Here is a 16,125-nt window from a genome sequence, read left to right as displayed (position 1 = left end):
GTCGAAGTCAAAGGTCAGAGTAGCCTATTCGAAATTCAAAGTTTTTTCATTCGAATCCTTCACTTGAGCTTAATAAATGTGCCCCTTGGAGTAAGCTATACTGTTTAGGACATCCATCTTTTGTTTAGGGCTATTAGGACTGCTCAGCTACCTGGTGAATAAATCTGAGGTCTTAGGGGCATATTTATCACGGGTCGAATTTTAAATTTTTGAATTTTAAATTGAAAAAACGTCAAAATTCGAATTCAAAAAGACCAATCGAAATTAAGTTGTTTTTTTTTTTTGGCCGAATAGGTCAGTTTTCGATTCAATAGGTCCGTATTCGGCCGTTTTCGAATCGTTTGAATCTAAGTTTTTCCCCAAAAAAACTTTGCTTTTTCAAAGTCCACTTGAAATTGACTCCAACTAGTTCAAGTTGGTCCCCCATAGGCTAAAATAGCAATTCGGCAGGTTTTAGATGGTGAATGGTCGAAGTCGAATTTTTAAAGAGACCGTACATGATAAATTTCGATATTCTTTACAAATTCAAATCGAATTTGGACTTTTCCCTACTCGAAGTACACAAAAAATAGTTCGAAATTTGAATTTTTGTCATTCACCTTTACCTTTGATAAATCTGCCCCTTAATCTTTCTTTTCAGATGAAAAGGCCAAAGTGGAACAACCAGGTGATAACAGGGATAAACCCAAGTTGCCTCCCAAGAACCCAGAAGAAGAGCAAATTAAGGGACCTATAGAGGGTCCTCAAAAAGAAAAGGACACAAAGAAGCAGGAGGAGGTACAGCTAGATCGGCCTGATCAAGGTACATAATGTGCAGAATAAAATTCAGATGATGCTAGAATATGTTAGTGTCTGTATCTGTTGAGCAGATGGATCTCTGAGAGTATTCTCGCTTTAAGTAAATCAGAGATCAGTAGGGTTTATTGAAGAAATCTTTCTGTAAATGTTTGAAATGAAGGATATTAGCAGTACAGTTTCAATAAGGAGGTGGATTTATTAAAAGTCAACTAGTGAGTGACTAGTCAGAAATATGAGAAACGTATGCTTCTCATGCTTAAAGGGATACTGTCATGGGAAAAAAAAAAATTTCAAAATGAACCAGTTAATAGTGCTGCTCCAGCAGAATTCTGCACTGAAATCCATTTCTCAAAAGAGCAAACAGATTTTTTTTATATTTAATTTTGAAATCTGACATGGGGCTAGACATTTTGTCAATTTCCCAGCTGCCTCTGGTCATGTGACTTGTGCCTGCACTTTAGGAGAGAAATGCTTTCTGGCAGGCTGCTGTTTTTCCTTCTCAATGTAACTGAATGTGTTTCAGTGGGACACAGGTTTTTACTATTGAGTGCTGTTCTTAGATCTACCAGGCAGCTGTTATCTTGTGTTAGGGAGCTGCTATCTGGTTACCTTCCCATTGTTCTTTTGTTTGGCTGCTGGGGGGGAAAAGGGAGGGGGGTGATATCACTCCAACTTGCAGTACAGCAGTAAAGAGTGATTGAAGTTTATCAGAGCACAAGTCACATGACTTGGGGCAGCTGGGAAATTGGCAATATGTCTAGACCCATGTCAGATTTCAAAATTGAATATAAAAAAAATCTGTTTGTTCTTTTGAGAAATGGATTTCAGTACAGAATTCTGCTGGAGCAGCACTATTAACTGATTAATTTTGAAAAAATTTTTTTTCCCATGACAGTATCCCTTTAACATTTCTCAAATCTCCTTGCAGTTATTTCTCATGTTCATTTTCTTGGGTGCAGGATTTTTTAATTAAGCAAGATTTCCATAGGCTTTTGCATGGATCTGCATCCCAAGAATTCTTGAGTAAGTCCGCCAATATAATTAATGGCTGGTATTCATTGAGTAAAATAGTTCTAGAGCTCCCATGATGAAATGTGAGAAAAGTTTTACATTTTAAAATCATAATTTATGGGAGGAACATTTTTTTTACTTTGGAAGAATGTATTGAGCATTGATAAATCTGCTCTGAGGTCCTTTTATTTTTGTTTAACTTACATATCTGCTTATTGTGAGGTTGCAGTAGCTGAACAAATATGAATTCCTGGCCATCAATTTAACCATCTATGTAGTATTTTTATCATTACATCCATTTTCCCTGCTCCTTCTTCATTCCTGATTATAATGTACTGTATATACAAAATGTTTGAAATGGAGGATATTAGCAGTACAGTTTCAATAAGGAGGTGGATTTATTAAAAGTAAACTAGTGAGTAACTAGTCAGAAATATGAGAAGCATAGAAAAGTTTTACATTTTAAAATCATAATTTATGGGAGGAACATTTTTTTTACTTTGGAAGAATGTATTGAGCATTGATAAATCTGCTCTGAGGTCCTTTTATTTTTGTTTAACTTACATATCTGCTTATTGTGAGGTTGCAGTAGCTGAACAAACATGAATTCCTGGCCATCAATTTAACCATCTGTGTAGTATTTTTATCATTACATCCATTTTCCCTGCTCCTTCTTCATTCCTGATTATAATGTACTGTATATACAAAATGTTTGAAATGGAGGATATTAGCAGTACAGTTTCGATAAGGAGGTGGATTTATTAAAAGTCAACTAGTGAGTAACTAGTCAGAAATATGAGAAACGTATGCTTCTCATGCTTAACATTTCTCAAATCTCCTTGCAGTTATTTCTCATGTTCATTTTCTTGGGTGCAGGATTTTTTAATTAAGCAAGATTTCCATAGGCTTTTGCATGGATCTGCATCCCAAGAATTCTTGAGTAAGTCCGCCAATATAATTAATGGCTGGTATTCATTGAGTAAAATAGTTCTAGAGCTCCCATGATGAAATGTGAGAAAAGTTTTACATTTTAAAATCATAATTTATGGGAGGAACATTTTTTTTACTTTGGAAGAATGTATTGAGCATTGATAAATCTGCTCTGAGGTCCTTTTATTTTTGTTTAACTTACATATCTGCTTATTGTGAGGTTGCAGTAGCTGAACAAATATGAATTCCTGGCCATCAATTTAACCATCTATGTAGTATTTTTATCATTACATCCATTTTCCCTGCTCCTTCTTCATTCCTGATTATAATGTACTGTATATACAAAATGTTTGAAATGGAGGATATTAGCAGTACAGTTTCAATAAGGAGGTGGATTTATTAAAAGTAAACTAGTGAGTAACTAGTCAGAAATATGAGAAGCATAGAAAAGTTTTACATTTTAAAATCATAATTTATGGGAGGAACATTTTTTTTACTTTGGAAGAATGTATTGAGCATTGATAAATCTGCTCTGAGGTCCTTTTATTTTTGTTTAACTTACATATCTGCTTATTGTGAGGTTGCAGTAGCTGAACAAACATGAATTCCTGGCCATCAATTTAACCATCTGTGTAGTATTTTTATCATTACATCCATTTTCCCTGCTCCTTCTTCATTCCTGATTATAATGTACTGTATATACAAAATGTTTGAAATGGAGGATATTAGCAGTACAGTTTCGATAAGGAGGTGGATTTATTAAAAGTCAACTAGTGAGTAACTAGTCAGAAATATGAGAAACGTATGCTTCTCATGCTTAACATTTCTCAAATCTCCTTGCAGTTATTTCTCATGTTCATTTTCTTGGGTGCAGGATTTTTTAATTAAGCAAGATTTCCATAGGCTTTTGCATGGATCTGCATCCCAAGAATTCTTGAGTAAGTCCGCCAATATAATTAATGGCTGGTATTCATTGAGTAAAATAGTTCTAGAGCTCCCATGATGAAATGTGAGAAAAGGTTTACATTTTAAAACCATAATTTATGGGAGGAACATTTTTTTTTACTTTGGAAGCATGTATTGAACATTGATAAATCTGCTCTGAGGTCCTTTTATTTTTGTTTAACTTACATATCTGCTTATTGTGAGGTTGCAGTAGCTGAACAAACATGAATTCCTGGCCATCAATTTAACAAAGGGGATTAAACCATCTGTGTAGTATTTTTATCATTACATCCATTTTCCCTGCTCCTTCTTCATTCCTGATTATAATGTACTGTATATACAAACTCTTTGGGTTTTAGTTTGTCTTTCTTTTAACTGATCATATGCTGTCTTGCTCAGGGGACATTGCAGTACCTGTGGGAGAGGCCCATAGACATGAGCCACCTATACCCCAAGATGAGGTAGCTGTTGATGAGAAGAAAGACCAGGGAGAAAGAGAGGAGAAGAAAGAATCTGTGGTGGACATTAACAGTACTGAAAAGAAAGATAAGCAACAAATAAACTTGGAAAAAGAGCCAGAAATAAAAGACCAGGCTGAGGCCAACAAGGGCATAAATGAGCCTGTGCCACAGAAGCCACCACAAGAAGTGGATGACCCTAATAAGCAGCAGCTGGTGAATCCTCCAACCCCAAGATTAAAAGAGCAGCCTCCATTCAAGGACCTGGAAGGTATCATTAAGGATCTGGCTGTTCCTGTGGAAATCAAGAAAAATGCAGAGATTGCAGAAGAGAAAGACAACAATGATTTTGCTAATCCTGTAAAGGCCATAGAGAATCCACCCATTAAAGGTATTTGAGTGGACAAGCTATACTTTTATAGCTTATATATAAATATGGTACTAGTAGCACTGTACATAAATTATGCATCACTCACATCAGTCTCTGCCTCAGTGGAACAGTCGAAGGCCCCTTCACACAGTAAGAGCCCCACCCAAAGCAGACATTGTGTTTGTCCTTCTAAAAATGTCCTTAAAAAACGGAGTTAAGGTCAGACCTCACTCAAGTGAAAGGTTTTTTTTTTAGTGATGATTAACTTCACCTCACTTTAAAGACTATTCATTTTTAAGCAGGAGAATAATTCCAAATACAAGGCTAAAGGAGTGACCATGGTATTTGACGATTGGCGGTGGTGTGGGGGGGGTTAAATTGACAAAATATAAAAAAATATTATTTGCATTTTTTCTAGAATAAAACTATTTCAAGCAAATTCTGACATTCACTGCTTTTAGATAAAAATATAACAAAAGACAACTAAAATGAGGCAAAACTTATCAGTGGTCCAAATACAGGCACATGTGTCTGTAAGACAAGTAGTTTATACAGAGCCATTATTTTCTTCTTTCCAGATGAGAAAAATGAGCAAATACCTGGTGACCCTGGGAAAGAATCACACGTGGAACCAAAAGCAGAAGATAATCAAGCAGGTGAGAGCCACTTCAGACATTAAGGGGCAGATTTATCAAAATGTGAGATTAATACTTGCCACAGAAAAACTCACCCATGTTCTATTCATTTCTATGAGATTTTTAAAATCGTATTTATTAAATCCTTTTGAACCCAATATTTTCCCCTCCCATCACAAGTGCAATTAACAGAATAAATTCCTAAATTTTTGTGTGGCTAGCAGTAGGAGCTCTACCAATTTAGAGAGTATTTAACTTCTATTTTAGCAAAATGTTTCTTGAACTGAGACCAATGCTTGTCTTACTCCCCATTAATAGCAGTATTCATTGCAACTCTATATACAATATAAACTGCCAATACACTATATTCCAGTAGTTCTGATTATGATCTTCTCTGTGTTAAAGAAAAATTGTTGTGTTCCATTATCCAGATCTTTAAAGGAGAAACAAACCCTTGCTACTAAAATCCCCTACCCTACATAGACCCCCCTCCCTGCTTTCCTCCAGCCTAGATGCTACCTTTGCTAAATGTCCCTAACTCTTTACTTACCCCTCGGTGCAGATTCTGTACAGTGGAGTTCACGAACGTCATCTTCAGCCGGTAATGTTTGGGTCTTCTTCCATTGCTTCGGCAATATCTGTGTCTTTTGGCGCATGCACAGTTGTCGCAAAGTAGAAAATTGCTCCAATTGTGCACACACCGGTATGGCACTTACTTGAGGAAGATTACTGAGGAGAAGAAGATGACTGCCGTGAACTCCACTGGACAGAATCTGCACCGAGGGGTAAGTAAAGAGTTAGGGGCATTTAGCAAATGTAACACCTAGGCTCGGGGACAGGGGGTAGCAGGGAGGGGGGCTGTGTAGGGTAGGGGATTTTAGTAGCAAGGGTTTACTTCTCCTTTAAGGTTATATGAATTTTAAAATTCAGATTTGGTTCTGATAAACACTTAAAGGGGACCCGTCACCCAAAAAAATTATTCAAAATCCTATTTTATCACATTAGTCAAGCAAAATGAACTTTAATAACACTATATAAATTATTTGAATCTTGCTTCCTTCAGTCTGGGATTTCAAAATTATAGCAAGCAGGCAGCAGCCATTTTGTGGACACTGTTATTAAGACAAGCCTTGCATCATCTCAGAATCTTGTTTGTGCACCAGAATGGGGGACCCAATGTCCATCTCCATGCACTGACTACACAATTAAATGGTAATGTTAAATGTGTGGAGAGCAGTGACATCTAGGAAGTGCTGAATGGAAAGTGAAAGTAATTGTCTGTCCCGCCTCTATGCCACTGGCATAGAGGAGTGGCAGACAATATTTGATTGACAGCTGAGATTTTTAAATGTGCTTACAACAGCTATGAATGCTTAAATAAAAAAATAAATTGGATTTCATGTTTAATTTGAAAAGGACTTTTATTATACAGATTTTTGTGTCTGGGTGACAAGTCCACTTTAAGATTCGGCTATTATGGATCCAGAGTGCTGGGATTTGGAAAAAAGCTGAGTTTGCAATGTATAGGGTTTAGGCTACCATTGCTTAGTATATGGCTACACAAGGACCACACTGTTATATCACTTAGCACTCTAGCAATTGCACCTGTCCTTTTGTAAATGAGCCCTCATATCTGTAAGTTTATCATTTACAATGCCCATCTATTTGTTACTACTGCAAAATTAACATTTTGTAAGCAACACAGGTACTGCTTCTTTGCCTGACTTGTCTCTCTTTCTTACACGCTACTCTGGGACCTTGCAGCTGAGCTTAGAAGGCTTGCAGAACGTAAGCACCCCTATACTGTAGCTGTAGATCTGTGTGAGCAGTACTTCTAATGAATACGCACTTTTACTTTAGGGTGAAGGCAAGTGAGATGTTTTGATGCATGGTTTTTCTCTCATGGAGAACTGTGGTGATAAATGGGCCCTTCCTGGCAACCTCCTAAAGACTGGAAAACATTATACTGTTATTTGCTACACTATAGTGTTGTCCAGGTGTGTCACTTTGAAATTCTATAGGTCATAAACAAGTGACCAGTAGATACTACCTGCTGATTGGTTGCCATAGGCTATAAAAAGTGCTGTTGTTCCTAATACCTAACCCCATTATGTTAGCCATGCAAAAAGTGGTAGCAGTCTCCCTGAGTGGATCTTGGCATTCAAAACACACCTTATGCCCTTGCCCTTAGGCCAGTGGTACATACACTAGGCTTTTTCTATGCCTGCATAGAAAGGTTGGGCTCTTAATGCATTGACACACATCAGTGCAGAGCAGATTTCAGCATGAAAACACTAAAGTATACATTTTTGTGCCAAAATTCACTCTTTTTGCACTGACAGATGCCGAAATGCAGGTGGAGAAAAAAAAATCTAGTGTGCCATAGGCCTTACTGTCAATTGACTTTGTGTGGATATTATTTAGTAGTTTCTTTTGAACCTTAGACATGTCAGTATATATTTGTACAGGCATTTGGATTTATGGAGAATACCTTATTGTAAAATATACCAATATAATGTTTATTTAACACAAATCCCAAAAATTGTTCTAGTTTAAAAAAATTCAAGTATAAAGTCATACAAATTACAGATTAATTAAAGGAGAAGTTACATGTTAGTATTGTAAACTGAGTTAAAATAAATGGCTAGTGTGTTATCTCTGATCTATGCTGCACTCATATAGGGGCATCTTGCTCATGCTGCTGCATTGGCAAGCCTCCCCCAGAAAGGCTGCTCAGATAACATAAATCCATCAGCATAGCAAGGTTTCTCAGTTTAAAGCATTTCTGCCATGATCATCTGAACTAACAATTTTAGATGCACCCAACTGAAAATTTGCAAAGAAGAAGACAATCTATAACATAAAGACAAAAAGGAACACCAAGAGCCCCAATAGTGTAATATGTTTTTACAAGGAGTAATGGTAGAGTAAACAAATTAATACTCACAAACCAGGGTTACCGATAGGCAACCACTGTATAGGCAGGTGGGGAGATTATCCTGACCCCACTCAGAAATAAGACGTCGCTCTCTGTAGAAGAAGAAAAAGGGGATGATACCCCTCCACTCGGGGTGGACTCGATAAAGTAGTAAGACAAAACAGAGGCGCCAAAAGGATAAAATTAGCTAAAAACACTTAAAAACCCAATGGGTAATTCAGAGGACGTAGTAGTGGACTTACCTCCTCCAAACAGACACCAACGAAAGTGGTAATTTTCAGTAATAGTTTATTCACAAAACAGTATTGCAACGCGTTTCGCAGGCATTTCCTGCTTCATCAGGCAATGTGGAACGGGAGCAAAAACAACAGTGTCTTTGTATATAAACACGCCAGGCGCCTCTATACAATCTATAACATACTATATGTTAACTTGAAGTTGAACTACTCCTTTAATGTACTCTGTTAATTGGAATGATTTATATTTTAAATAAATGAATATCAGTCTAAATTACAAATGCATAATTATAATCATAGATTCGTTTTTAAGAACCTGACATTTATCATCTGCTTGCAAATTGTTTGTTTCATCAGAAGCTGGGAAGGCAGAGCTGCTGGACCATGCATTTTTACTACAAGTAATCAAGGAGCAGCAGGTGCAGCAAAAGCGTTTGTTGGATCAGCAGGAAAAACTCCTGGAAGTAATAAAAGAGCAGCACATGGAAATTCACCAGCAGAAGGGGGATGAAGATCAACAAGGTGGGCAGCAAGTGTGCAATATGTGTATGGTAAAAATAATAGGGGCAGCAAGTACTTTAGATAAAGCCACCCTACCAACAGGGGAACACAGGCAAATCTATGCCCATCCTTAAAGTGATACTGACACTAAAAAATTATTATTCAGAATATTAATGTACGTCGAAAGTTACCTATAGCTCACGTTGATCTTTTTGCACTGATAGAGCTGCTTTTGTAAGTAATTGTTACTTGAAGTTCCTAAACCTAACTGTTTTGCCAACCTGACTGACTGACATATCAGTTAGAGTTTCTAATGCTAATAGACTGCTGAAGCTCAAATAAGGCAGCTCCCTCACAGAGGAACACGGGGGATCAGATGGGTAATGTAAGCATCTGTAATACAATGTGATGATAGATGTAAAAAAAAAGTTTAATTTCTGGTGTCAGTATGTCTTTAAATCTGGTCTTGAAAGTGAAGGAGGGGTTTGGGCATACCATGTCCATTTATGATGATAAAAATTATGGAACGATTCCTAATCCGAAGCATTCCACAAATTAGATCCTATACCTTGTGGTTATCCTAGCATAGACCAGTTCTCTGCAGTGTACCAGGCACTATATCTTTACTTGAAATGCTTTATTTGCATGTAACATTATAGGTATCATAAGTAGACTGCACCAGCCCAGAGGTCTGCCATAGAGCACCACAGAGTGATCGTCTCCTAGCTTTTCAAATTTTCTTGGGTAGGCGCATGCACAGTAGAACGAAATAGCCGGCTTTTTCGTTAAAGAAGAAGCAGAAAAAGAATCACTCCATGGTGCTCGCTGGAAGAACCCCGGTGCAGTTTTCTGTTGATAGGCGCACCGGCCCGGAGTGTCAGGTAAGTAAATACAATCACTTGAGGGTGCCGAACTTTTGGCAACCTCAAGTATAAAAACACCTTCCTTCTCTTTTAATACCTCAATGTTTGGGTCTCCCACAGGGACCTTTGTCAGAAGAAGAAAAGGGAAACCCATTTACTTTTAATCATGTCCTTTCGCAAGCAGCTTTTTAACCAGAGAAAGCAGCACCAACCTTGATAGTTTACCCTCATAGTTTAACTCTTCCAAACCACTTACCTGTTTAGTTGCACGTCTGTGCACTCTCTTCAGCTCAATAATATTTTTCTTAAGGACTGGAGCCCACTGCATACTCAAGGCTAAGCCTTACTAGTGACCTATAAAGAGGCAAAATTATGTTTTCATCCATCCAGTTAATGCCCTTTTTGTGCATACAGTATACATATGGAATCTGTTATCCAGAAACCCGATATCCAGAAAGCTCAGAGTTTTAGGAACGTTGTCTTCTATAGATACCATTTTAATCACACCATTCAAATATTAAAAAATGATTTCTATTTTTTTTTTGGTAAAAATAAAACAGAGCCTTCCCAACTAAGAAATAATCATTTTGGAAAGAAAACAATCCTATTGAGTTTAGTTAATATTAAAATGATTCTTTAAGGACCCCCCACCCCACACACTGGGCGACAATTCTTTTGATGTGTGACATATTGCACGATAAACTTTCGACGAGCGACATGGGCGTAATTTTTTCTGCAAAACTTCACTCATCATTAATCATCAGCAAAAATGGAAGCAGTATTTTCATTGCCCAACTTCAGGCTATTAATTATCAAATTAAAAAGCAAAGCCCCAATGTCAGACCCCTGTGGTACTCCACTAATAACATTGGTCCAATTACCATTTATCACCACTCTTGTAATCTATCAATTAGCCAGTTCTCTATCCAAGTACAAATATTATGTTCCAGGCCAATATTCCTTCATTTAACATTAACCTTCTATGTGGTGTAAAATGCTTTAGCAAAGTCTAAATAGATCACATTGACTGACATCCCAGTGTAGAGGTTCCTGTTGGGTTCCTCATAAAAAGCAATTAAATTTGTTTGGCAAGATCTGTTATGCATAAAACCATGCTGGCACAAACTCATAGTGATTTTCAATGTAGTCAAGTATCTTATCCCTTATTGCTACTTCTACAAGCTTTCCTACCACTGATGTTAGACTAACAGGCCTATATTTTTCAGGCAGAGAATGTGATCCCTTCTTGAATAGTGGAACCACATTAGCAATTTGCAAGTCTTTTGGCACTATGACTTAAATGAATTCTGAAAAATTAAGTAAACAAGTTTGGCAATCACAAAGATATGCTTGTTTAGTAGGCTGGGGTGGATACCATCCGGTCCCAGACCTTTTGAATTTTCTTATCCATCTATACTTATATTATTAGAATTTCTGCTTTTTCATCAACCAACTGAACCCCCTCTGATAATAGGTCCAACCCCATACTACGGGGCCCATTTACTTAGCTCGAGTGAAGGAATAGAGGAAAAATCTTCGAATTTCGAATGTTTTTTTTGGCTACTTCGACCATCGAATGGGCTACTTCGACCTTCGAATTCGACCTTCGAATCGAACTATTCGAATTAAAAATTGTTCGACTATTCGATAGTCGAACTACTGTCTCTTTAAGAAAAAACTTCGACCCCCTAGTTCGCCACCTAAAAGCTACCGAAGTCAATGTTAGCCTATGGGGAAGGTCCCCATAGGCTTTGGTAGCTTTTTATGGTCGAACAAAAATCGTTGGATCGGTGGATTAAAATCCTTCTAAACGAACGATTCGAAGGATTTAATCATTCGATTTTTCGTTCGAACGAATAGCGCTAAATACTTCGACTTCGATATTCGAAGTCGAAGGATTTAACTTCCACAGTCGAATATCGAGGGTTAATTAACCCTCGATATTCGGCCTTAAGTAAATTTGCCCCTACATGTAGATGTATTTACTCCCAATATATCTGCATGTATTGGGGTTAAAATGTAGGTTTTTGGTACATGTGCGACTTTCCAACCTTTATTATATGATCAAACTGCAGGTATCTGCATGGCTTTCAGATAATATGGTTATAAAAATTGCTATATATTCCACAGTGGAGTACTTTATTACATTTATAAATAGTAAGAGGACAGTTGTCCAGATTGCACCTTTGTTAAACAAATATCCATTTGCAGAATAATTACATGCCATTAAGGGTTTGGTTTGATACTAAGACTGTGGCCAAAAGTGGATAATTCAAAAAAAAAATTAAAACTTGGTATTTTTTTACACTTCCTAACCAAATCTTAGTTTTGGTAGATCTCTTATGTGCAGAGAAGACAGTGTCACACTGTGAGCCTAGAAGATAGCGTTGTCATCATGTCACAGCAATATATATATATATATCTATATGTATATATAGATATATATATATATATATATCTATATATAGATATATATAGATATATATAATCTTCCCTGATGAAAGCTCCAAGATGGAGCTGAAACGTTGGATCAAATAAACCTGATGTAACCTAAACTATTTTGCTGTTTGCTACATCTTTCTTGGCGTGCCGTCATCTGCTGGGATATATATATATATATCAAATACAAGAGTCCTCTGCACTCAACCCATTATCAATATATTTAAGACAGCGACATTTTGTGCATACTGCTACTAAAAAATGCCTTACCCTTTAAACAAAACAGGGATTGTTTGTCAATATATTGCAATATATTTAAGCTGGCCAACTACGTCAAAGTCATCCCATATCTGGCCAGTCCTATGCTCAGTTTTATCTGATTCATTAAGAATTCTATTGCTTCATTATACATTTTACAAAGGGACTAGGTTTTACCTGCAACTTACTTGCTGCTTTCAAAGTAAACCTCCATACTTGGCTGCCCTTTTATTAGACACCAGTGGGATCACCTGACTATAGCTGGGAAGGGTGGGAGCTACAACATGGAGCTGGTCACTGCTCCTGTATAAACTATAACAAACAAGGGAAAGTTGTGCTCACCACTATTTTTTAAAACCATTAGGTGGGGGTGCAATGAGGCTGTGACCACAAAATACATATAGTCAAATACAAGAGTCCTCTGCACTCAACCCATTATCAATATATTTAAGACAGCAACATTTTGTGCATACTGCTACTAAAAAATGCCTTACCCTTTAAACAAAACAGGGATTGTTTGTCCATATATTGCAATATATTTAAGCTGGCCAACTACGTCAAAGTCATCCCATATCTGGCCAGTCCTATGCTCAGTTTTATCTGATTCATTAAGAATTCTATTGCTTCATTATACATTTTACAAAGGGACGGTTTTACCTGCAACTTACTTGCTGAAAAGCTGAAATGTAGGGTATATTGTATGTTTTGCCATCATGAAACAATCCTTCATTGAATGTTTACTAGTGTATGAGACTTTATTGAATAAAAATGTAATCTTTAAAAGACAAGTAAAAATGTATTGAAATAAAAATTGTAATCTTTTGATAAAGGGGAAACAATTTTGTTCTAGAAAACTCATAAGCTGCATTGCATTGATATTGTTCCAGAAAGGGTAATTATTTGTCTTTTGCCTTTACTACAGATAAACTTGAAGGCAATATAGCAGACAAAAATAAGGAGGAGCTGAAAGCAGAAGCCAGAGTGGCACAGAAGCCACTAGAGGGGGACAAGTTGGAGAATGTAGGAGAAGTGAATGCCAAGGTGGATAAACCTGCAGTAGAGGAGCATGTAGTTGTGGTGGAAAAAGAACAACCGGCTTTGAATCAAGTGGTTAAGGGAAATGTGCCAGATGTAAAAAAGAATGACCATAAGATTGAAGCTCCCAAAATTAATGTAGAGGAAGTGAAAGTGCCAATTTCAGCTGGCAAACACAAAAAACAATCTGTACAGGAAAACCTTATTCACCAACAAGATGTTGACCAGGGAGCTAGTGATAACTATAAGCAGCGGGAGAAAGCAGTGGCTGCAAATAAAGATTATGTTCTTGGGCACATTATCCAGCAGGAAACTGCAAATCCAATAGATCCTATAACACTACCAGACCTACAGGACAAATTGGGAAAATTAGCATTGCATCAGACTGAACCAAAACAGAAACCTGTTAAAATAGCTGGCATAGGAGAGAAAAAGCTTGGTGCTGTGCAAGAAGAAAAAATACTGGTTCAGAAAGGACAAGAAGCACAGGCTGATAAGGTGATACAGGATAATTACAATCCAGTGCCAGACCATGGACTGCATGAAAATAATAATGCTGATGCACCTGCAACCATTAATGTTGAAGCCAAGAAAGAACATATTGAAAAGCCAAAAGATGGAGCTGTCCTAGAGCATGATGAGGGTAAGCAAAACAGAGATCTGAAACTGCAGAATGATATGGATTTGAGAAGAAAAAAGAGAGATTTGGCTTTGGTACAGCAAGAAAATGATGGAGCACAGATAATCAGTTTCCATCCTGTGCCCAACCTAAAAGTAAACGACCTGCGTGGTGCTCTTGAGGCGCGACTCAATCAAATGGTTGATGGAGGGTTACAGGTTGTTCAGAGCCGGAAAATCAAACAGTTAATAGATGAAGAAAAGAATAGATGAGCACAAAGAAAACCGCATGTAATAATTTTACTAGAAACTGAAAATTTATAAAGCTTCTGTAAGGTTCATGATTGTGCACACACAACCAATAAACAATCTATGACTTGAACAGTATTAAAGGGGTTGTTCACCTTCAAACAACTAGTTGTTTTCAGATAGATCACCCGAAATAAACACTTTTTCCAATTACTTTCTATTTTCTATGTGTCACTGTTTTTCTAATATTGAAGTGTAAAGTGTAATTTTCACATTATAAAGCAGCTCTGGTGGGGGGGGGGGTGGCCGACCCTGTGAACTGTCCTAAATTGATACATTTACTTGATACATTTTTTATCTTTGTCCCTGCTGAACAGAATCTCTGGGTTTCATTACAGGCAGCTGTTAGACATGATACAATAGTTGTTAATACTCCAGAGATGCTGCTGAAAAATGTATCAACTAACTGTTGAAAATTGTAACAGTTTAGAGTCTGTCCCTGAGTTACTGAGCTGTCAGACTGAAACACCAGGGACAGGAATATTCAATTCTAAACTTAGATGGTGGAACAACAGTAAAAAGTAATAATGGAAAGTAATTGAAAAAAGTCTTTATTTCTGGGGAACAATCTGAAAACAACTGAACTGAAAAAGTGTTTGGAGTTGAACAACCCATTTTAACTGTGTGTGTTACAGGGTCTTGAAAATCCCATCCTTCCTTTAAAAAAGTCCTATTAAATCAATACTAGAATTGTCTGGTATTGCAGAGGAGGCTGCAATTGCTGCCAGCCAGAATATTGTCCTTGGGGTGGAAAACAACTCGCAGTCTTTATTGGTTTTAAGAAAACACAGTATCATAAACCTTGAAAGGAACGCCCATTAATATGCTGCAGTGACAACAGGTCTAGAAATAGTATACTATATTTGAACATGGGTCTTTGAGCTATAATCTAGGGAGCAAAAGTACTCCTCCCCAAGGTCTATGTGATGTATATGTTGGTCGCAAGCTTGTTGACCGTGTTTTACACAGTTACCAAAATTAGAATAGAGTTGTCTAACTGTAGTGCCCAGCTGCTGTCAGTTGGACTGCCAGGTAGACATCTCTGCTTTAGCTTAAATATTAAGTGTTTACACTAATGATTTGTAGTTCTGTCTAATAGGATGACGTAACATAATGAATTTTATGAGGTAGTGCACAATAGAAACGATAGTACCACCTACTGTTGAATTATCCTGACTAGCCACATGTAGCAGAATACTTTGTGAGCAGGGCAAAATCGTGTAATGTTGCTTACTAGATTCACTAGTCCGTTCTAAGCAGAGGAACATCACACCTCTGCTTATTAATTTATTTTTTTGCTAACTGTGGCTGGTCAGCAGTCAGAATCATTTTCTGCCAACTGTGGCTGGTTGGCAGACTCGAAAGATAGGTGGTTGTTGTTTTAATTTCACTATATTCCTGTAAAAACTGTGACTATATTGAAAACTTAAAAAAAAAAGTAATCCTTTAAATTGCAAAAGTAGAGGCCTCAGTTTGATATTACATTTTGTTTTATAAAAATTGACCCAGGGCCAATTCCCTCTAATTCCTTCTCAGCTATGTGCACAAAACAATCATTTTGTGCTCACATCTTAAACCCATGTGTTTTCAGTTTTTAAATACTGTGTGCTCACAATTGATACAAAATGTGTTTTTACACAAAATTCTTTGTGGGCGCCACAGTTTGTTGTGTGCACCAGCCTCGAAATTTGTGTGCACACACACATGCTCAAACCTTAGAAGGCATATTTCCAGGGTAATTCCGTGCACATCGCAACACCACCAAATTTTTTAGGTTTTCA

At 37.1% G+C, this 16,125-nt stretch overlaps 1 protein-coding gene across 3 annotated transcripts in view; it reads left to right on the top strand.

Annotated features, from left to right (window-relative positions):
* slc38a10.S (solute carrier family 38 member 10 S homeolog) overlaps window positions 1-15,769 on the top strand; it is a 59,050-nt gene extending 43,281 nt beyond the window's left edge. For 2 of the 3 annotated variants that reach the window (XM_018237216.2, XM_018237215.2), the window contains 6 exons: window positions 641-802; window positions 4,084-4,533; window positions 5,091-5,168; window positions 6,912-6,935; window positions 8,679-8,843; window positions 13,305-14,497. In XM_018237216.2, the coding sequence (XP_018092705.1) occupies window positions 641-802; window positions 4,084-4,533; window positions 5,091-5,168; window positions 6,912-6,935; window positions 8,679-8,843; window positions 13,305-14,308 (1,883 nt within the window). In that variant the 3' untranslated portion in view covers window positions 14,309-14,497. 3 annotated transcript variants of the gene reach the window in all.
* Window positions 15,770-16,125: the final 356 nt, after the last annotated feature.

The sequence above is a fragment of the Xenopus laevis genome, chromosome 9_10S, assembly GCF_017654675.1.
Source record: "Xenopus laevis strain J_2021 chromosome 9_10S, Xenopus_laevis_v10.1, whole genome shotgun sequence".
NCBI lineage: Eukaryota > Metazoa > Chordata > Amphibia > Anura > Pipidae > Xenopus > Xenopus laevis.
The sequence above is the reverse complement of the archived record's forward strand: the minus strand, read 5'-3'. Positions and strand labels throughout refer to the sequence as shown.